At 37.0% G+C, this 21,865-nt stretch overlaps 2 protein-coding genes and 1 non-coding gene across 3 annotated transcripts; 2 read left to right on the forward strand and 1 right to left on the reverse strand.

Moving 5' to 3' along the window:
* Positions 1 to 557: 557 nt before the first annotated feature.
* TRNAP-CGG lies at positions 558 to 629 on the forward strand. Its single transcript has one exon. It is a non-coding gene; the product is annotated as a tRNA-Pro (tRNA).
* Positions 630 to 744: 115 nt separating this feature from the next.
* LOC120072807 (probable small nuclear ribonucleoprotein G) lies at positions 745 to 2,297 on the forward strand. The gene is made up of 4 exons (XM_039025320.1): positions 745 to 885; positions 983 to 1,005; positions 1,608 to 1,729; positions 1,832 to 2,297. Exons 1-4 carry the CDS (start codon positions 851 to 853, stop codon positions 1,892 to 1,894), a joined length of 243 nt encoding a protein of 80 aa, XP_038881248.1. The 5' UTR covers positions 745 to 850; the 3' UTR covers positions 1,895 to 2,297.
* Positions 2,298 to 4,540: 2,243 nt separating this feature from the next.
* Positions 4,541 to 6,498, reverse strand: LOC120073978 (putative pentatricopeptide repeat-containing protein At3g11460, mitochondrial). Its single transcript, XM_039026918.1, has one exon. It carries the CDS (start codon positions 6,407 to 6,409, stop codon positions 4,568 to 4,570), a length of 1,842 nt encoding a protein of 613 aa, XP_038882846.1. The 5' UTR covers positions 6,410 to 6,498; the 3' UTR covers positions 4,541 to 4,567.
* Positions 6,499 to 21,865: the final 15,367 nt, after the last annotated feature.

Raw genomic sequence — 21,865 nt, forward strand, 5'->3', positions numbered from 1 at the left:
TTTTTAAGACTAAAAAACTAATTTTTAAAAACTAGTTTGTTTTTGTTTTTGCTAAGACTTCATTTTTTTTTTAATGAAAATCATTGTGAGAACTGAGAAGTTGAGAGAAAATAGATTAAATTCTCAAAAACTAAATACTAAATTAAATGAAATAGTTGTCAAATGGGGTCTAAATTCTCATTTGATCACTATTTCATTTTTAGTTTATGTTCTTAAAATTTATAAGTATTTTCTCCAAAAAAAAAAAAAAATAGTTGATTTTTACCTTTGTTAAAATAACACTTTGATTCCTAGTCAAATATAAAGACAAATAATTTTTTTTAGTTTTCAAAAACATTAACAGAAAATTGGAAATAACAAAAACATATAAAATTATGGATAAAAAAATATTTATAAAAATAGAAAATCAAATAGCAATTAAACGAGCTGAAAAATATCCTTAAGATTTCACCATAACTATATTTTACAACATTTTTAGAAATGAAAATGAAATTGCACGCCAAGAGCTATTTTAATTATAAGATATATAAAATCTTTTTATTTGAATTTCCATGTAAGGGTGTTTGGTCTAGTGGTATGATTCTCGCTTCGGGTGCGAGAGGTCGCGAGTTCGATTCTCGCAACACCCCAAAATAATTTTAAAAAACAATTATATAAATTTTTTTAAAAAATCGATATATATGGGCCTAAGTTTAGCAGGCCCAAATATGTCGTCATCAGGTGAACAAAATCCGAAGATTCGCTGTGACCTTCTTATCGATTAATTAGGGTTTTTTTTTTTTTTTTTGTCCATCTCTCCGACCTCTGTTCTGCAGAAACCTCTTCACATCTCTTGCTTTCGTTCTTCACCATGAGTAGGTCAGGACAGCCTCCAGATCTAAAAAAGTAGGTGTATCTTAACTTTTTACCTTGTTCATTGTATTTTCTGTTCGATTATTTCTACTATTTTCGTTCGGTTCTGATTTTCCCCTTATTTTTGCAGATACATGGACAAGAAGCTTCAGAGTAAGTTCTGTTCTTCACGAGCTTGTTTATCCTTTTTGTTGTCGTATTTTTCTTTCTCTGGCGCAGTTTAATTTTGTAGAAGTTGGAAATATCTGTTTTCTTTGAAGTTATGCCATTTGGTCTGCGATTTCGTTTGGTATTGATTGTTGTGTATTTTATCGCGTACTGAAATAAAACAACTTGTCTGTTTGAAATGTGAGGATCCTGAAGTCGAGTATTCTTAGTCTAGGGTTTAGGGTTTAGTATTTACGTAACCGTTTGGAGACGAACGGTGGAAGGATTGGAACTTTTAGTACTGAAGGATGAATCTTCACGTTTTGTTGTTTTGAGAGAGACCTAAATTCCTACCTATTCTTCCAAATTTAATGGTCATCTGTTCTACATTGAATATCAGTTTATTCTACTGCCTAGTATTCAATATCCTATGATACTGGATCAGCAGGTTTATCTGGTGAGATTAGTAGAAGTGCGCATGGACTACTCCAGACACTCATGGTTATATAAAAACAATAGTTACTGCATGTAAAATCCAGATTGCGAAATCTTTCATGTTGAATCTATTTGTATACAAATTGACGATGCTTTTGAATTGCATTTTGCAGTAAAACTCAATGCTAATCGCTTGGTAATTGGAACTCTTCGTGGGTTTGACCAATTTATGAATCTAGTGGTTGACAACACTGTGGAAGTGAATGGCAACGAGAAAACTGATATTGGCATGGTGGTGGGTCGCTGTTGTTTTGTGCTCTAATCCTTTTTTCAATGTTTGCTTCAACTGTTTAACACTGAAATAGTGCAATAATTGATTATCGTTTTTGGTTTCCAGGTGATTAGGGGCAATAGTGTGGTCACTGTTGAAGCACTTGAACCTGTAAACAGGATGCAGTGATTGTGAACGTGTGGGAAGTTGGTTCGATTCTTGCTGCTGTTCTGTTTTATAGATTGAGTTATTAAAACATTTGGATCTGTATAATTTCGGGATGTTATTAATTTTAGATGGACTTCTTGTACTCCATTCTGGACAGGCAGATTATGATTTCAGCAATGAGGTTCCTGTATTATTCTGGGAAAGGGAGATTCATTGCATTAGGTAAAAAAAAAAATTATCACAGTGCTACAGCACTAAGAGCGAATTATATTGCAATTTAGGGACCGATTGTTTCGTGGGCATCTTAGATTCTTATGGAGTAGGCATCTGGATAATCATGTTTATTTTGCGTTATTGTGAAATGTCTCGGTATCTGAAGATTCTTGGGTATCTTAGGAATGTCCAAACGGAGGACATTTGGAGAGTTTTTGGTGCCTGAAACATGAGTTTTTTCAGATTCTTGAAGAGATGAGAACATCCCATTTTACTTTCTGGTGTTTCCTTTTTATTTTATTTTATATATATATATATGTAAAATAATCTTCATTTGCATTATATAATTAAAATAAATACTATTAATCAGGTATATCATATGTTTTTAGTTAGATTGTAATTCTTATTATTTTTTTAGCAGTATATTTAAATTAATATTTATTTTATAAAAAAACTTAGATAATGATATATATATATATATTATTATTTTTTTAGAAAATAACATATAAAATAATATAAATTGTATTAACCTCTTCTTTTAAAAAAAAATCAAATTGATAAAAGCAACTATGTTATATAAGTTTGAATTTAAATTAATTATAAAGTAATAAATAGTCGTAAAAACATTTTTGAAACTTTATGTAAATTTAAGACATTCTCAAGTAAAAATTCTACTAAATAAATATAAGATGTCAAACATTTATAATTTTTAATATATACAATTTTTGGTATCTAAGATTTTGGTTATCTACATTTTAAAACAATGTAGAAATGTGCAATTTAATCATTCTATAAAGTGAATAGAAATGTGCAAATTAAGTCCATAGAGAAGCCAAAGAGAGTTTCAACTGTGATCATTCCCAAATTGACCTTTGTTTTGTTTGTTTGTTTTTTTCCTGTAATATCAAATTCCATCTTCAATTTTCGGTTATTTTTGTATGTGTCCTTTTCACTCCGTTGTAAGTTTAAAGGTGCAAATTTTGTATAACCATCATTGCCTACTCTTAATATTTCGAGTGTAAGAATGGTCTCCTTGAGAAATATTATGGAAATCCTGAACTTATTAAGGATTCTTGTACGATGACCTCTTTTTAGAGGATCAGATCAAATTGATCATAGAAACTATCTGTCTTGCAATTTATAAGTTTTCTTGATACTAGGTACTTGATACTCGATATTAGATACTTGATGTTTGATGCTCTATGCTTATGTTATATGTTATATGTTCTATGTTGTATACTCAATCCTCGATGCTAGATATTAGATACTTGATGCTCCATGTTTTACGCTTTATGCTTCATGTTATATTCTCTATGCTAAATAGTGACTATTCGATGCTTGCTACTTGATGTTATAGGCTCTACATTTTTTGCTTCATTCAGATGTTCATTTGATGTTTGGTGCTCGATATTCAACGTTCAATGCTTTAATGTTCTATGCTCGATGCTCAATACAAAAAAATGTAAAGAGAAAAAAAAAACGAAAACAGGAAAAAGTAGAAATGCAGAAAAAACGAGAGCAAAAAAGGAAGAAATGCAGGAAAAAGACAAAAAAGAAAAATATATATATGTATATATAATAATAATAAAATAAAATAAAATAATTGTAAAAATAGAAGAGAAAGTAAGAAGAAAAAACTCAAAAGAAACGAAGAAAAGAGAATAAGAATACATTTAGGGTTAAAGTGATAATTTCACACAATGATGATATAAGCATAAGGTCACTTTTCATTGATTTTAACAAAAAAATATCTATTTTTCAATCCGACGTCTTATTTTAAGTCATCTATATCATCTTTCTAACTTATTTCAAACTATTGATGATAGGAATTTGCAATAAATTTATATAAATTACATTGTAAAGGCTTACTGGGCCAAAATTGATTTAAATTTTTAGATTGTAGTTTCATACTTGGAGATGAGAATCATAAAGTTTCGATTCAAGATATGAATTGCTTCTTTCGCATTCATAATCTTCCAACAAATTTTCTTTCCTTTTTTTTTTCTTTCCAACTACACCAACCACAGGTGAGTCTTTTGGACAAAATAAAGTTTGCTTAGAGTACGTTTGATAGATTGTAAAATTAAAATTCTAAAATATGTTTTTAATTATTCAAAATTATTTCTTACAGTGTTCAAGTAGGGTTGAATTGATTTTGAATTATTAAAGAAATATTTTAAAATGACTATGAACATAATAAAATTAATATTAATCATTTTGAAGTTACCTCCAAATTGTCCTTAGAATTTGTGGGAAAGAAACTCGTAAAGGCCTTTAGAGGTTTTGGGTGTAATCCATGGAGTTCTTATCAATCTCCTTTTCACCAGAAAGTCCAGATTTTAATTTGTGTTCATTATGCCCTTGATGATATTCCACTGTGTTTATATGTTTATTAGCCCATTCAGATCTTGTGGGATTAAGACGCACATGACAAGGACTAAAGTCACAACACAATTTAACCAAAGTATTAAGTCCTCAATTCTACCAATAATCTTTACAAGAACAACTCCCGTTTCTAAAATGGTGGAAGCGAGTAGCATCTCTAACAGTTAATTGACGATGCACAATTTTGCTAACCATCTTGAAAAACAAGTGACAATCTTCACATATCCTAAGATTTTTTATGATCACGACTTCAGTCCCAGCCATGGTATTCAGGAGTCCAAAAGCCACAGCCAACTTTTCACTATGAACTCCAACTCCAGTAATAAATTCTCCCTTGCTTTCTTCTCCATAATCCTTCTTAGGCTCTCCAAATTCCTGCACTAACGCTTCTAATTCTTCCAAAACTCTATATATCTCTTCAGCCTGAGGATGGTTTCTATCCCCAACTACAAATGGATGAACTCTGCCCTTCAATTCAACATAGCTACATCCAGGATTCTTCTTCAGCTTCCTCTCCTTCATCATAATCCGGATCCTCAAAACCCCTTTTGAATTCATGGTATTAGAGTAAATGTTTGATAACAAGACATAGTATCCTATGTTTTCTGGTTCAAGCTCGATCACACGTTCAAAAGCCAACTCTGCTAATTCAACATTCTTGTGGATCTTACAAGCACCCAGAAGAGCTCCCCAGACGGCACCATCAGGCTTTATTGGCATGGATTCAATGAGATTTCGAGCTTCGTTAAGCCGCCCTGCTCTTCCCAGAAGATCCACCATACACGAATAATGTTCTGGACCTGGTTCCAATTGATAGTTTCTTTTGATCATCTTGAAGTATTCCAAGCCCTGATCAGTGAGCCCTGCATGACTACAGGCAGACAAGACACTTACAAATGCAGTTCCATCAGGTACAATGCCACTCCTTATCATCTCTTCGAAAAGCTGCACTGCAATTTCTCCATGTCCATGCATTCCATAGCCACCTATAATTGCTGTCCATGAAACTAATGTTCTCTCAGGCATTTCATCAAACACAGCTTGTGCCTTTGTTAAATTGCCACACCTTGCGTACATATTGATCAAAGCATTATTCAGAAATGGATTATTGGTAAACCCACTTGCTTGGATCTTAAATTCTACCTCATGGCCAACACCCTGAGCGCCAAGGTTAGCGCAAGATGATAAAACCCCAACAAGAGTTACAGGATCAGGGTGAACCCCATGCTTATCCATGTTATGATAGAGCTCCAAAACATTAGTTGCCATTCCATTTTGTGCGTACCCAGAAACCATAGCGTTCCAAGAAATCAAACCCTTCACAGGCATTTCATCAAATAGCTTCTGTGCATAATTAACCGAGCCACATTTCATGTACATAGTAATAAAGCAGTTAACAACAGAGACATCTAAATCCAATCCATATTTCAATGTGAAGCCATGTAGAGACAATCCAAGCTCCAAATTAATCGGAGATACACAAACTGGGATCAAACCCAGCAAAGTAACTGAATTAACAGGGACACTCTCTTCATTCATTTGGCGAAACAAAAGAATCGCGTCAGAACATTTTGAATTCGAAACATAGCCAGAAATCAAAGCATTGTAGCAAACAGTAAGCATTTTGGAATGGGAATTCTCATTGAATACTTTACGGGCATTCTCGACAGAAGAACCTCTGCAGTACATAGAAATCAAACCAGTTTGCACAAAAGGTTCAAATTCACACCCAACTTTGATAATTTGACCATGGAATTGTTCGCCGAGTCTGGGGAGGGAGAGGGCCGCGCAGGATTTGAGAGCAAACGGGAAAGTGAAGGCATTGGGGCGATCACCATGGCGAAGCATTTGGGGATAGAGAATTAGAACCTGAAGAAATTGACATCGTTTTGCTAATTCTCTGATCTGAGTGTTCCATGGCGTTGAGAGAGCGTTCATAGATTTTGATTTGCGATTATATCGCAAAATGACATAAATCTCAACAACTTTTCTACTTCCTAAAAATTTAAATATGACTCACCTTTTGCTCATGTAAAATACTAATTTTATCCTTAATTTAAAAAACTCTTCAAACTACTTTACGAAGGATCGTTCATCCTACTTTTTCGTTTACATCTCTCATTGTGCGATTTTGGCTCTCGTTTTCTCTTGTCATCTCCTATCTTCATCCGAGCGTTTGACCCCTTTCTCATCGGTCGTTTGTACACATTTTCCACCGTCGTCAATCTCAGGAAGTATGTGACTCTTCTCCTTGAATGCATGTTGATATTCGTTTAGGGTCCTCGTCGATCGTTTAGGGTTCGCAAAGATTCGTACCTACCTTTTGTTAAACGATCTCTCAACTTTTGTTAAATGATCATGTACTCTTTCTTAAGAGATCGTTTAGATAATCCTAGGTCAACGTTTAGTATTCTTTAAACGATCGGTTAGAGAAACGTAAAAGATCGTTTAGATAAAGATGTGTGATCGTTTAGTTTTGTTTACACAATTGTTTAGCTCTTTGTAATGCAATCATTTAGGTATTTGTAATGTGATCGTTTAGTTGTTTGTTACGCGATCGTTTAGGTGTTTGTATTGTGATCATTTAGTTATTTGTTATGCTATTGTTTAGTTTTTTATTATATTATCATTTAGTTTTATTTGTTATGGGATTGTTTAGTTTTTATTATGCGATTGTTTAGTTTTTATTATGCGATCATTTAGTTATTTTAGGCGATCATTTACTTATTTTTGTAATGTATGTGTTTGCTACGGGTTACTAAGATGGTCGTCCCTATTGAGAAATGTTTTCCTGCTACAGTTTCGTGCCAAGTCCACAAAACTGCTTTGGTTATTAAGAATAAGTTGACAGAAGATTAGATGAGAATGTTTGGGACAACGACCTTTGGTTCAATGTTGGACGTAGATCTTGTATTTAATGGGCAACTTTTTCACCATTTTCTGTTGAGGGAGGTAACAGATGCGAACCCAGACATTATCATTCAACATACTGGGGAAGAAGGTAACATTCGCCCAAGACAATTTTAATTTGATAACTAGGTTGTGACCGACCAAGGAAATATTAGAAAGAGAAACAAGTGGTGAGAGACTGCGACAACTCATTCTTGGATCGAAGGACCCAAGTGATAATGATAGTTCTTGCAAGGATGTGGAGAATGTATTTGAGAAGTTCATTTTTACAAACACTGAAGATGTCGTCAAGGTTGCATTGGCACTATTCATCGAAATGGTGATGAATGGAAAAGACAAGAAAACCCAATTTGATGTAAGGACATTTGGGATTGTCAATGATCCTGAAATCTTTAGATATTATGACTGGACGTCTGTATTTTTTAAACGTACATTGAATAGCATGAAGAATATCATGTGCAGGAAGGAGGCACATGAGACAAAGAAAGTAGAAAATGTTCATCATGCCTCATATTACTATATAAAGGGATTTGCATTTGCATTCCAGGTATGTACTTCATTTCTATTTTGCTTTTATCTGTGTTATGTATGTGTAACAAAGCTCCCATATTATAAGTTTGGGCTTATGAAACTTTATCCACATCAAGTAAAGTTCATAGCCACCAAAGTCAGCAAGGCTACAATTCCTAGAATTCTTAGATGGACTTGTTCTTGTGCTCCATCTTATAAATCATTGAGTAAGAATGTGTTTCAACCAAAAAAAGTAAGTAATCGATCACTTAGTAATTATTGGCATCTATTGTAGTTTCATGCATTCTAACTTACTCATTCGCTTATGTACAGACTATTGTTTTGACGAGAATTGTACCGAGCGCATAGGAGATAAGGTACAAAGAGGACCGGTTGGAACAACTTGATGTTGAAGCAAGAAAAATTGAGGGGGATGAGGGGCATGATCACTCTTTCGATACCCATCAGTCCTTTGGGGGGGCACGATGGGTTCAACCAACATGTTGGAGAGCAAGAATACCCTCTATCCAATGAACCCTATGTTGGTGAGCAAGATTAGCATGTAACTAAGCATCGTGCCATAGAGTGCAAATCACATAGGCCAGTTCAGACTACCAGGAAAAGGGTAAGAGGAGACATGATGAATCGTCAAATACACAACATAAGTCCTCAAAACTGTTGGGGTTGATGCCCTAAAGTCTCGTGTCCTGTAGTTTGTAAATAGCTTGTACGAACGCTTGTGTTGTATAATATATGATATTTACTTCACATCTTGTTTTTACTCAATTGTATGTTTTATTTGCTTTACCACGAACCAATAAACATAAAATTTTTGGTTATTTGTATGTAACTTAAAAATGTATGTGGTGACATACAAGTGGATCATGTCTTGAGTGATAACCAAAATGATCTATAGTATATGGATATAAGAGTGAAACCTTATCCTGGTAACGTTATGGATGCGACCCGTTTTGTGGAATGGTCACAAGTGTTGTGACTTGTCACAGATGGTCCGATCCTAATCATTCGTGTAAGGGACATGCAAGTGGGGCGTCCTATACAAAGAGTTTGTATAAGACCTGACCATGAAGTGTTAATGTCTCGTTATATAATACCGTTCATGACAGATACTTCACTTCACTAAGATGATCATAGGTAATATGACCTCAATCCTGAGTGAGTTGGGAACTCCTACCATTGAGGGTGGTCCTTTGATTTGTATAGGTGTGAGTGGCCAGGTCGCCGATTCAAACCTACCATTTTGGGGATTGGTTTGATTTGGGAGTTGGGAACTCAGCTACACAAGATGGAATTCACTCCTTCCCTGAAGCAAAGGCAAGTAGATAGATAGCTCCCTTAAGGGCTGATTCCGAGGCTTGAACGATATGGCGTCACACACCTTCTCTTGGCCTAAGAGGTGTTCACACATAATTGGACTATGTTGTATTGTTCATTAGAGGAATCACTGGTACTTAAGGAGTGAGATGTAACTACAAAGGTAAAACGGTAATTTGGCCCAGCTGTACATACGAGTGTTGGTTAGGAAAATTATTTATTATTATTAAGGACGGATGGGGTTGTACATGAAATCATGCGTTAGATATGGCTTATGCGTTTACACCCATACGTCTAAGGTCATACGTTGGAATGAAGATACGTTAATCTAGTATGCAATGACCACGCGTTCCTATCACAACTTTTCTTACGTTCGCGCCAAGTATAACGCAAATGCATGTTTCTCAGGTAATCCGAGGTCGAACACAGGGACTTGTCACTCAATAATACTTGTGAAGCAATGTGTTTGAGGTGATAATAAAAAAATAGAAAGAAGTTTAATGGATTTACACACTACTTCTACTCCTAACTAAACAGATTGAGCAATAGAAGACTTGTGATAAGAATAGGTAGAGACACAACAACAATTAATGCATAGTAATGTTTATTATCTTAAATCGCCCGAGTATTCCCAGCTCATTGGACTAACGCATCGCACACCTCTTGGTGGTCAGCCGCATGGCTATATCTCTATAGTGCATGGTTGCATCGAGCATAAGATTGTGCCTATCTCTAGGAACAATGCGAACTTTGCTTTAGTGCGTTCCATCTCTTACCTTCTCAAGCAGTTAGACGCGACTATTTAACTTATAGACAAGCAATGCAACATCCCATAGACAAGCGTTGCTACAGCCTTTCACCAAGCAAAGAGGATTAACTCACTATACTCGCACAACAACACCTCTCGGTGGGTTGTTTCATGCGTCCTTTCTCTAGCTACACGATTAAGCATACGATTGCCTTTGATAAATAAACGCTGCAAATAAACTATGATAGAGATGAAGATGTTGAAGAAGACGATAATGAAGAAGTTAAGATTTGCATTGATCACTAAATGTCTTAATATCTTAAGGTAAAATGTAATACAATACAAAGATTAGAAGATAAATGAAGGACTCTGCGTCAAGGCTGCCGGTGGTGCCATGGATGAATGGTGGAGATGTCTCTCTCGAGCTCTATCTCTGACGAAAGCTCCGGTCATCACTTGGTCTGGTTTGTGGAGATGAAGAATTCTCACTGAAAATCTCGTTCAAGCTCTCATCTGTGATCACAAACCTCTGCCTTGAGGTAGAAATTCAGATGTCTTGAAATGAAGGTCTAAAGGCTATTTATAGAGTTTAAACGCCGACAGCTATCATGATTGCTTTATGGCTCACTAATGCTTTTTTCGCGGTATGAGAAATGTCACATCGTCTTATCTTGTTGATACTCTCAAGGTATGCGTCCGAGCTTGATTCAGCTGAAGCATTAACGCGTTCTACCCATCTTGCGATCATCCTTCTATGATGGTTATCACTTCGTGGCCGCAATTTCCAATTGATCACCGCATTCGCTTAATAACCACAACTTCCATGCGATGGACGCATTCGATCACCACAACTTCCATGCAATGGACGCATACGATTACCGCAACTTCCATGCGATGGATGCATACGATCACTGCAACTTCCATGCGATGGACGCATACGATCCAACTTTCAACGCATGCGTTTGTCTTTGCGATTTCCTGGCTTCAGCGTATGCGTTTGTCTTCGTGATCGCCTGGCTTTAGTGTATGCGTTTGATTCCTACGATAGCTACAAAAATACACTTTGGCATGGAGTAACGCATAATATTGGGGTCAGTGAGGATTTAGGTGCTAATTGACGCAAAACTCAATTTTTCGCAAATTCTAAGTATTATCACTGCATTTTCTACTTATTAGCCCTCATGATTCTAAATAAAAGGCTTATAATAACTGGCATTTCTACCAGTTATCAACGAGCATCTGTGAAGGGTCATTGTACCCATGATTGGTTATATCCGATGGACACAAAAATATATCTGTGGTAAGGAGAGTTCAATTATTGGTCTTTAGTGGAATGTCTGACAGTTAACGGATGGTGGATCTCGTGGCTAAAGAGTTTAGTCAGCTATTCACGTACCGTTGGAGCTTCGAGCCACAAGTTCATTAGGTCCCCTGGGTAGCTTGGATAAAGTCGAGAATCAGTGTTTGGGTCAAGTTTGAAATGGTTTCAAATGAGACAAGAGGGAGTTTGATTATATATGATATAATTGGACTGGTTAATTATATATGATATAATTGACTAAATGTATGAGATACATTATTTTGGAGGAAATTAGATATAAATATGATTTATATCAAGTAGAGGAGAAATTATTATAGTAGATATGTGATATCAAACTATAGGGTAAGAATATAATATAATTATATTCATTAATTATTAAATTGGTTAATTATATGATAATTGGCCGAAAACCTTTCCTTGGACGTGTGTTAGTGGGAGAATCCGAAGCTGGTTATTGTAACCGAAGAATAAAATGAAAATTTGTTTCATTTTGCAAAGGTCCGAAAATTGGCCATCAGTGTGGAAACGTAAATGATTGCATAGTCGAGAGCCTATACGATAGAGTTTTATCGTCTAAACGACTGCACACCTCGCACCTAGACGATCGCACGCCTGTCCCTAAATGATAACATCGCATGTCGAGTTTTCTAAATGATTGTCTACCTTTTACTAAACGATCGCTTAGTAAAACCTACACGATCGTGTAGCTTCTTCTAAACGACAAACACATAGCTATACGATAGCTTCTTTTCTCTCCCACTTGCTTATCGTCTACAATATTTGTTCTTTCTCCAACCTCTACCAAATTCACCAAAGACCACACTTCGGATTCTCAATCCGAGAATACCAAGGACTCCATTTGGTGGTGTCGTCCTCGCTGCTGTTCACTTGTTCGTTATTGTTCGTGTTGCTGTCGTTCGTGTAGACGATCGTGCTGCTACAACCGACTAGTTTGTTGGGCGATAGAGTGCGCGTAGAGCCGCTACGTCAGAGTTCAAAGCTTGAAGAGGGTCTTCAACTGGTATGAGAACTCTGTCTTTTGTATTTTATTGTTCAAAGCATGTCGTTAATTAGTGTAAATTGCATAACTATTTGATAGATTGTGTATGTTGCATTTCAGTCACAATGAAATCGGAAAGATCCGAACTCGCTCATGGATGCTCTTCGTAAAGAGATCCTTCAATTGGTATCAGAACCAGGTTCTGATATTCCAATTTCATTGTTGCAACGAATTACATATACATTCTTGGTGGGTGCATATCTACTTTGTTTAATCGTTAAATTGTTGTGGATGTGCGAATTAATGGATGTTTTCGTGGATGTTAACCTCGGTTTGATTTAATTTTTTTACATTTATGGTTGTTTGTAAAGGCCCCTGCATTTTTGGGCATTAATAATCATTATCGAGTCTGCAATTCAAAGTCTATTTGAGTCTTGAGTCATTCGTGAAGAAGATCGGAGCAAGGGTTGCAGTTCTTCGAGGAAGGAGACGATCAAGGGTTAATCGCCTCGTGTAGACGATGAGGTAAGCGATCACTGAGTATCGAGTCGTGTAGACGATGGGATACTACTGTATCGTTTAACGCGTGCACGCTAGATGATCGTTTAGCTCAGCAAACTTCATCGCTTAGTAACTGACTAAACGATTGCTTAATAACGCAAGGTAAATCGTTTACCTGTCGCCGCGTCAAGCGACCACCTAGACGATCAGGCTTCGCAGCCTCGTTTTCGTCTAAGCAATCATTTAGTCTTTGCACCTATTGTCTAGTGCACGCTGGGCGATCGTCTACCTTCGGCATTTACTACATGATGGAGTCCTCCTGGCAGTTTAAGACCCGGTTCGCTTGATGAAAAATGTAATAGATAGAGTTATTTCATTCCAATTTTTTGTAAAGGCTCATCCTGGTACATTAATCCTTAATTTATTACATGCGATGTATGTTTTTTATATGTCATATGGTATGCACATAAAGTAAATCTCACCTTAAGTTATGCATTGGTCATGCATCATCTCTTTATTGTAAATATTATAATTTAGAGAAGCATGATTTAATTATGTTAGAGCATGCTCATGCATCATATAATATAAAAGTTATATTTATGCATGCATAAAAAGCATTAACATGCATCATCTTTATATTATAAGTGTTATAGTAGAAGGTTGAATGATAGCATGTTTGCTTGGTTATTATGCGTTATATAAAAGTTATATATAGTAATGACCGGACATTGCATGAAGCATGACACATAGGTTACTTTATAAATGTTATAAACACCTTGTTGTGCGCAATGGTTTTTTAGTTATTTCTTTTTAAAAGTTAAAGAGAAATTAGAACTAAAAGAAATATAAAAGACATGCATGCTCACTTAGGTTTAATTCATGGTTTTAAAATGTTTAAAACTTGGATCACATAGACCTAAGATCAAGGTTCTAATATGATTAGCAACCCTAAGGCTTTAATCTTTTAATTAGTTTAATAGGATTAAATTGGCTAATAAAAGGTTAAAGTGTAGCAAATCTATCTATAAAGGACCTTTTGTCTTGGTTCTGTCTAGGCTGAGATATTTAAGTTGATGGAAATGTAACACCCCTACCTGGAACTTACCTGGAAAGGTGAATTACATAGATTTGATGCATGCATGCAAGTTAAGGACAGTGCTTGTTCATATTTCATAGACAAACGTTATTTATGAGCGGGAATTTAAGAAAACGACTTAGACTAAAATCAGTAACCGGATTGTCTAGGTTAATGAACCCCTAGGTAGAACATTTAGTGGGAGGTACTTGGGGCATGAGATACTTCACTCAAACCTTTCACGATTCTCCTAAAAGTCCACACCGTGAGATCTATCCTTGGCCTCGAGGCACTTTTGGCGTGTCCCCTTAACAGATGGTGTTTAGGTAGGTCAATATCAAGGTGGATAGAGAGAGTGTTCATAGTAAGTGGGAGCGAGAAGTGTGACAACATATACCTCGGTCTCCCTCGTTGGGTTGAATAAAGTTACTGTGCATCGTCTCGAGGCACCCTGGGAGTGTCCCCCTAAAGGATGGCAGTTTTGTGCGTTTATTTATTTGATCTCCTATAAGAGGATAAGGTAACTTAGTCTCTTGTCCTAATGTGCTTCTTTCCTATGGTGGGCTCATTAGGGCGGGACTCTAGCACCGAAAGCGAGGGGTCACACTTACACAGAATTGTTAAAGGTTAACAATTTTGGNTTTCCTATGGTGGGCTCATTAGGGCGGGACTCTAGCACCGAAAGCGAGGGGTCACACTTACACAGAATTGTTAAAGGTTAACAATTTTGGACCGAAAATGGTGGTTGTTAGTTAGGTTCAGTTCCAAGAGTTGATTATGGCTAATGGTTGAGAATGTCTCATCCCAGTGAAGGGGGATCTGATCACCCCACTGGTGACGTTTGTCCTGCCTTACTAGTGTTGGGTTTTATGTCCTAAAAACTCACAATTTGTAAAATAATAAACATTTTTCTATTGTCAATATACTTGTTATTGATCTCATAAATTGTATGAAAGTCTAAATCCAATAAACTAAGACCCATGACTATTGTATGAGTACTTGAACTTTATGTGGAGACATAAGAGTGGATCAAGTTCGAGTAAATAGTCAAAATGATCTATGGTACATGAATGAAGTTGGGTACCTTATTCTGGTAACACCATTGGATACGACCTACTCTGTAGTTGTTACAAAGAGTTGTAAAGTGCTACATACGATGTGATCCTAATTCGTACATGTTATGATATGAAGAGTGGGAGCATCCTATACAATGAGTTTGCATAAGATCAGGACCAAGAAATAAGCCACTCATACTTTATAACGATGTTTACTGTTTAAGACTGATTATTTCACCTAGATGATCTAGGTAACTCGATCTTAATCCTGAGCTAACTGTGAACTCCTGTTTATTCGGGATTGCCCTTAGATTTGCATAGTTGAGGGTTGGCTCAACAATGCTGGCTCAAAAAGATTCTCATTTCAGGGGTAAGACCGGATAGATAGCTGGGTTCATACGTTGCAAGACAGAGTTCACGCCTACCCGATTTAGGGATAGGAGAAAGATTGTTCTCTCAAGTACTGAACCCAGTTCTTGAATAAGGGGCCTCACCCGTGAAGGCTCGACTTGCTGATTATGGTTAAATCATATGGATATAATATATCTACAGTGAGGGGAGTGCAACTATGGGCTTTAGTGGAGTGACCCATAAGTTAACGAATGGAGATTAATTCGGTCTAATGAGTTTAGCCAATTAATCTTGAATCGTTGGAGCCCATGATCTATAGGTCCGCAAGGTCCCCCTACTAGCTCGTAACAAACTAGCTCTAGAATAACATATAAGTTAAATTGAAACGTTCAAATTAGAATTAAGAGAATTAGTAATTATATGTTTAATTTTAGAATTAAACGAAATAAAAGAATTTATATATTATGATTTAAATATATAAAGATGGATATGTGTTAAAATTAATTTAATGTTTGATATTAAATTAATTAAGTTTTATTTAATAATTAATGTATGAAATTAATTAAAATTTTCATTTTAAAAATCAAAATAGATTTAATAAAATCAAAATTTTGATTTTTTGAAATAAAATTGAAAAGGAAAAGAAAACAAAACACTTGAATGGAAAATGAAGATTTTCCATTATCCATCTTTTGAAGTAGCTCACACATGAAGCATTATCCTTGGCTTTGTCTTCTCCAAGCATGAGCTGCAACTCATGCAACTCTTTTCTTTGCATGTTGATCTGCAATATAATGAAAAGATTGGAGTGAAAATCGGGCATGCAATCTATAGAGATTTTGAGAGAAAAATTGGTTTGAAGAAAGAGTTCTTCAGCTGATTTTCTGCAGTGAGTATTTATCCTTCTACCCTTGATTCAAGCTTGTTTTGAGTCCCACAACTCAATCTAGGACACCAAGAGAATAGTGGGGAAGATCTTGAGGTGGTCTACAAAAAGATTTGGAGAAGATAGCAGCTGGTGAAGGAGCTTTGAATAAGTTCTACAAGAGGTATGTCTTGAAACTCACTTGTTTCTGCAAAAGCATGCTTTATATTTTGCCAAAATTAGTGAATTTGAGTACTTAAATGATCCTTGTGCTTCCGCTAATGTTGATACATTCCTACAACTAGGGCATCATTGCAAAATAGAAGTCTTTTACTTAGGGTACTTGAAACTGTTTTGCAAAACTGATTAGTTAAAAGTGGTTTAGCAAAATCTAATTAAGTTTTGTTCGTATTTTCAGCAACATCTTTTTCAAAATGGCAATGGCCACATTAGCTTTACTAAGCACTGAAAAATTAATTGGCGACAATTTCTTGACATGGAAACATATGATCACGATGATCCTAATCATCGAGGATCTCATGTTCGCTCTTACGAAGGCCTGTCCTCCTATTCCAGCTCCCAATGCCGCTCGAAATGTTCGGGAGGCATACGAGCGATGGACACGGACGAATGAGAAAGCCCGAGCCCACATCTTGGCAAGTCTTAGTCTTGGACAAGAAACATGAGCTTATGGTCTCAATGCGTGAGATCATGGAGTCCCTGTGGGGGATGTTTGGACAACTATCTGAACAACTTATGCATGAGGCTCTTAAATATATATTCAACTCCAAAATGGAAGAAGGCACATCTGTTCATGAACATGTGCTTAACATGATGGTTCACTTTAATGTGGTGGAGTTGAAAGGTCTACCGTCGATGAGGGTAGCTAAGTTAACATAATCCTGCATTCATTGCCAGAGAGCTTCCTGCACTTTGTTAGCAATGTGATTTTTAACAAAGTGAAATATAATCATACAACTCTCCTCAATGAGTTGTAGACCTACCAATCTTTACTGAAAAGTAAGGAGAGGAAGAAGGGTGAGGCAAATATTGCTTCATCCTCTAGAACGTTCCATATGAAGGATCTCTTACCGAAGAGTTCCATGAGCGCGTCCGGATCGCTCCGATCTCATCATGATCGAAATACAACATTATACATTCAAAACATACAGTTATGCAAACAACAAGTAATTATTGGCATGCTAAGCACGAGATAAATAACAAGGGAGAGAGTTCCATACCAGTTGAAGATAGTCTTCGACACTTTAGAACTCAACGCAGCGGAACCCTCCACGCGATCTACCAACGCCCAGCGGAAGCGTCGACTGCAGCAGCACGAACAACCGCGAACACGAACGCCGTGGGGATGACACCACCACTAAAGAGCCCCGGGTATTCTTAGAGTGAGAACCCAAAGCGTGGTCTTTGGTGAATTTGGTAGAGGAAAGAGGAAGCACGGATCGTGTAGGCGATAAGCAAGTGGGAGGGAAAAAGACGTTATTGCATAGCAGAATGCTTGTCGTTTAAGAGAGGCTACACGATCGTGTAGGATTTACTGAACGATCGTTTAGTAAAATCGGCACACTATACGATCGTTTAGAAAAGCTATCCGATCATGTAGGAAATAGCATGCGATCATTTAGAATATTAATAAATATAATCATATTATATGTTTATCCTATAGTTTGATATCATATATCTACTATAGTATTTTCTCCTCTACTTGATATAAATCATATTTATATCTAATTTCCTCCAAAATAATGTATCTCATACATTTAGCCAATTATATCATATATAATTAACTAGTCCAATTATATCATATATAATTAACCAGTCCAATTATATCATATATAATCGAACTTCCTCTTGTCAATTTGAACATTTCAAACTAACCTAAACACTAGTTCTTGACTTTATCCAAGCTACCTAGGGGACCTAGACCTGTGGCTTAAAGCTCCAACGGTCTATGAATAACTGACTAAACCTTTAGCCACGAGATCCACCATCCGTTAACTGTCAGGCATTCCACTAAAGACCAACAGCTGAACTCTTCTTACCACAAATATATTTCTGTGTCCATCAAATATAATCAATCATGAGTACGATGACCTTTCACAGATACTCGTAAGTACAACTAGGCCAAATTACCATTTTCCCCTGTAGTTACATTTCACTTCTTAAGTACCACTGATTCCTCTAATGAACAATACAACATAGTCCAACTACGTATGAACATCTATCGGGCCAAGAGAAGGTATGTGGCGCCATATCGTTCAAGCCTCGGAATCAGCCCTTAAGGGAGCTATCTATCCACTTACCCCTGCTTCGGGGAAGGAGTGAATTCCATCTTATGTAGCTGAGTTCCCAGCTCCCAAATCAGACAAATCCTCAAAATGGTAGGTTTGAATCGGCGACCTGGCCACTCACACCCATACAAATCGAAGGACCGCCCTCAATGGTAGGAGTTCCCAACTCACTCAGGATTGAGGTCATGTTACCTATGGTCATCCTAGTGAAGTGAAGTCTCTGTCATGAACAGTGTTATATAACAAGACGTTAACACTTCGTGGTCAGGTCTTATATAAACTCTTTATATAGGATGCCCCCACTCGCATGTCCCCAACACGAATGATCAGGATCAGACCATCTGTGACAAGTTACAACACTTGTGATCATTCCACAAAGTGTGCCGCATCCATAGCGTTACCAAGATAAGGTTTCCCTCCTATATCCATATACTACAGACCATTTTGGTTATCACTCAAGACATGATCCACTTGTATGTCACCACATACATGCTTGAGACACATACAAATAACCAGGGATTTTATGTTTATTAGTTTGTGGTAAAGCAAATAAAACAAGTAACTGAGCAAAATACAAGATGTGAAGTAAATATCATATATTAACAACACAAACGTTTTTACAAACTATAGGACACGAGACTTTAGGGCATCAACCCCAACACCATAGAGGTTTGACCTCAGGAACGAAGTCTGCACCTTCTACTTCTAACTTTGTAAAGGGGAAGAAGAAGAAGGGTGGTATGGGAAAAGGGAAGTCGCCTAGTAACCCACCGCTTGTCGCCCCAAAGAGGCATCCACCGGTTGAAAAAGAAAAGTGTTTCTACTGCAATCAAGATGGGCACTGGAAGAGGAACTGTCCTCGCTATCTCAAAGAAAAGAAAGCAACCAAGGCTAAGGCCAAGGCCGATAAAGGTAAATATGATTTACTAGTTCTTGAGACTTGTTTAGTGGAGAATGATGATTCTGCCTGGATAATTGATTCAGGCGCCACTGACCATGTTTGTTCTTCTTTTTAGGGGATTAGATTCTGGCGATAGCTGGAGGCTGGTGAGATGACGATGCGAGTAGGCATCAGACACGTCGTCTCAGCTGTGGCAGTGGGAGGACTCCAGTTAACTTTACAGAATAGGTTTCTAGTTTTGAATGATGTATATATTGTTCCCGAACTTAAGAGGAACCTCATTTCTGTAAATTGTTTATTACAATGTAAATACACTATTTTTTTTAATGTGGATAAAACATTTATTCATAAAGATGGTGTTTTTATTTGTATTGAAAATCTGGAATCTAATTTGTATGTGCTAAGGCCATTAGCCATTAATTCCCTCCATAACACAGATTGTTTAAAACTGTCGTAACTCAAATAAAACGTCGACAATTTTCTCCAAAAGAAAATGTCCATCTTTGGCATCTACGTTTAGGGCACATCAATCTTAATAGGATTGAGAGATTGGTGAAGAATGGACTTCTAAGTGAGTTAGAAGAAAATGCTTTACCAGTATGCGAGTCTTGCCTTGAGGGTAAAATGACTAAACGACCTTTTACTGGAAAAGGTTATAGAGTCAAGAAGTCTCTTGAGTTAGTACATTTTGACCTTTGTGGTCCTATGAATGTGCAAGCCTGAGGTGGTTATGAGTATTTTATTAGTTTTATTGATGATTACTCCAGGTACGGGTATGTTTATCTTATGCAACGGAAGTCTGAATCATTTGAAAAGTTCAAAGAGTTCAAGTTGAAGTTGAAAATGCATTGGATAGACGGATTAAAAAACTTCGATCGGATCGAGGTGAAGAGTTTTTGGACTCGGGATTCCAGGACTATTTGATAGAACATGGAATCGTTTCCCAACTCTCAGTGCCAGGTACACCTCAGCAAAATGGTGTAGCAGAGAGGAGAAATAGGACCTTGTTGGACATGGTTCACTCAATGATGAGTTACGCTTCCTTACCGGACTCGTTTTGGGGTTTCGTAGTGGAGATTGCGGTATATATACTCAACTGTGTTTCCTTTAAGAGTGTTGCAAGAACACCTATGGAGTTATGGAACGGGCGTAAAGTTAGTTTACGTCACTTTCGCACTTGGGGTTGCCCAGCACATGTGCTTGAGGCTAATCCCAAGAAGTTGGAACCACAGTCGAGGTTATGTCTCTTTGTAGGCTACCCCAAAGGTACACGAGGGGGTTATTTTTATGATCCGACGGAAAATAGGGTGTTTGTTTCAACGAACGCTACTTTCCTGGAGGAGGATCATATAAGGGAGCACAGTCCACGAAGTAAAATCGTGTTGCGTGAGCTTTCCAGTAAAACTACTGAAACTTCAACAAGAGTTTTTGAAGAGTTTGCTACATCAGCAAGAGTTGTTGATATAAGTTCATTCAGTAGGTCGATTCCACCTCAAGAGTTGAGGGAACCTCAACGTAATGGGAGGGTTGTGAACTCACCCGTTCGCTATCTGGGTTTCACGAAAATCCTTGCTATGGTAGCAGATGGTGACGTTGAGGATCCATTATCTGATTAGAAGGCAATGGAGGATGTAGACCGGGATTAATGGGTCAAGGCTATGGATTTTGAGATGAAGTCGATGTACTTCAACTCAATATGGGATCTTGTAGATCAGCCTGATGGGGTAAGACTTATAAGTTATAAATGGATCTACAAACGCAAACGGGGTGTTGATGGGAAGGTACAAACCTTCGAGGCTTGACTTGTGGCAAAGGGTTATACCCAGGTAGNTGTACTTCAACTTAGTATGAGATCTTATAGATTAGCCTGATGGGGTTCGCCCTATAGGTTGTAAATGGATCTACAAACGCAAACGGGGTGTTGATGGGAAGGTACAAACCTTCGAGGCTTGACTTGTGGCAAAGGGTTATACCCAGGTAGAGGGAGTCGACTATGAGAAGACTTTCTCGCCTATTTCCATGTTAAAGTCAATCCGCATCATTTTTTCAATTACAACTTATTATAATTATGAGATCTGGCAAATGGATGTCAAGACGGCCTTTCTGAATGGCAATCTTGAGGAGACCATTTATATGGTGCAACCCGAGGGATTCATAGCCCAAGGTCAAGTGCAAAAGTTTGCAAGCTGAATCGGTCCATTTATGGGCTGAAACAGGCATCTCGATCTTGGAATATACGGTTTGATACTGCAATCAAGTCGTATGGCTTTGACCAAAATGTTGATGAACCTTGTATCTACAAGAGTATCATCAATGCTTCAATAGTCTTCTTAGTGTTGTACGTAGACGATATACTACTCATTGGGAATGATGTAGGTCTTTTGATTGCAGTTAAGAACTGGCTAGCGACCTAATTCCAAATAGAAGATTTGGGAGAGACTCAGTTTGTTCTAGTTATACAGATCTTTCGGGATCGTAAGAAAAAAATGCTAACATTGTCTCAAGCATCGTAT

Source organism: Benincasa hispida, chromosome 3 (genome assembly GCF_009727055.1).
Source record: "Benincasa hispida cultivar B227 chromosome 3, ASM972705v1, whole genome shotgun sequence".
Classification (NCBI taxonomy): Eukaryota; Viridiplantae; Streptophyta; class Magnoliopsida; order Cucurbitales; family Cucurbitaceae; genus Benincasa; species Benincasa hispida.

Coding starts and splice junctions, on each gene's coding strand:
- LOC120072807 (XM_039025320.1), top strand. CDS start 851: ATGAGTAGGTCAGGACAGCCTCCAGATCTAAAAAA. Junction 886..982: donor CAGCCTCCAGATCTAAAAAA/GTAGGTGTATCT, acceptor TTATTTTTGCAG/ATACATGGACAAGAAGCTTC. Junction 1,006..1,607: donor CATGGACAAGAAGCTTCAGA/GTAAGTTCTGTT, acceptor TGCATTTTGCAG/TAAAACTCAATGCTAATCGC.
- LOC120073978 (XM_039026918.1), bottom strand. CDS start 6,409: ATGAACGCTCTCTCAACGCCATGGAACACTCAGATCAGAGAATTAGCA.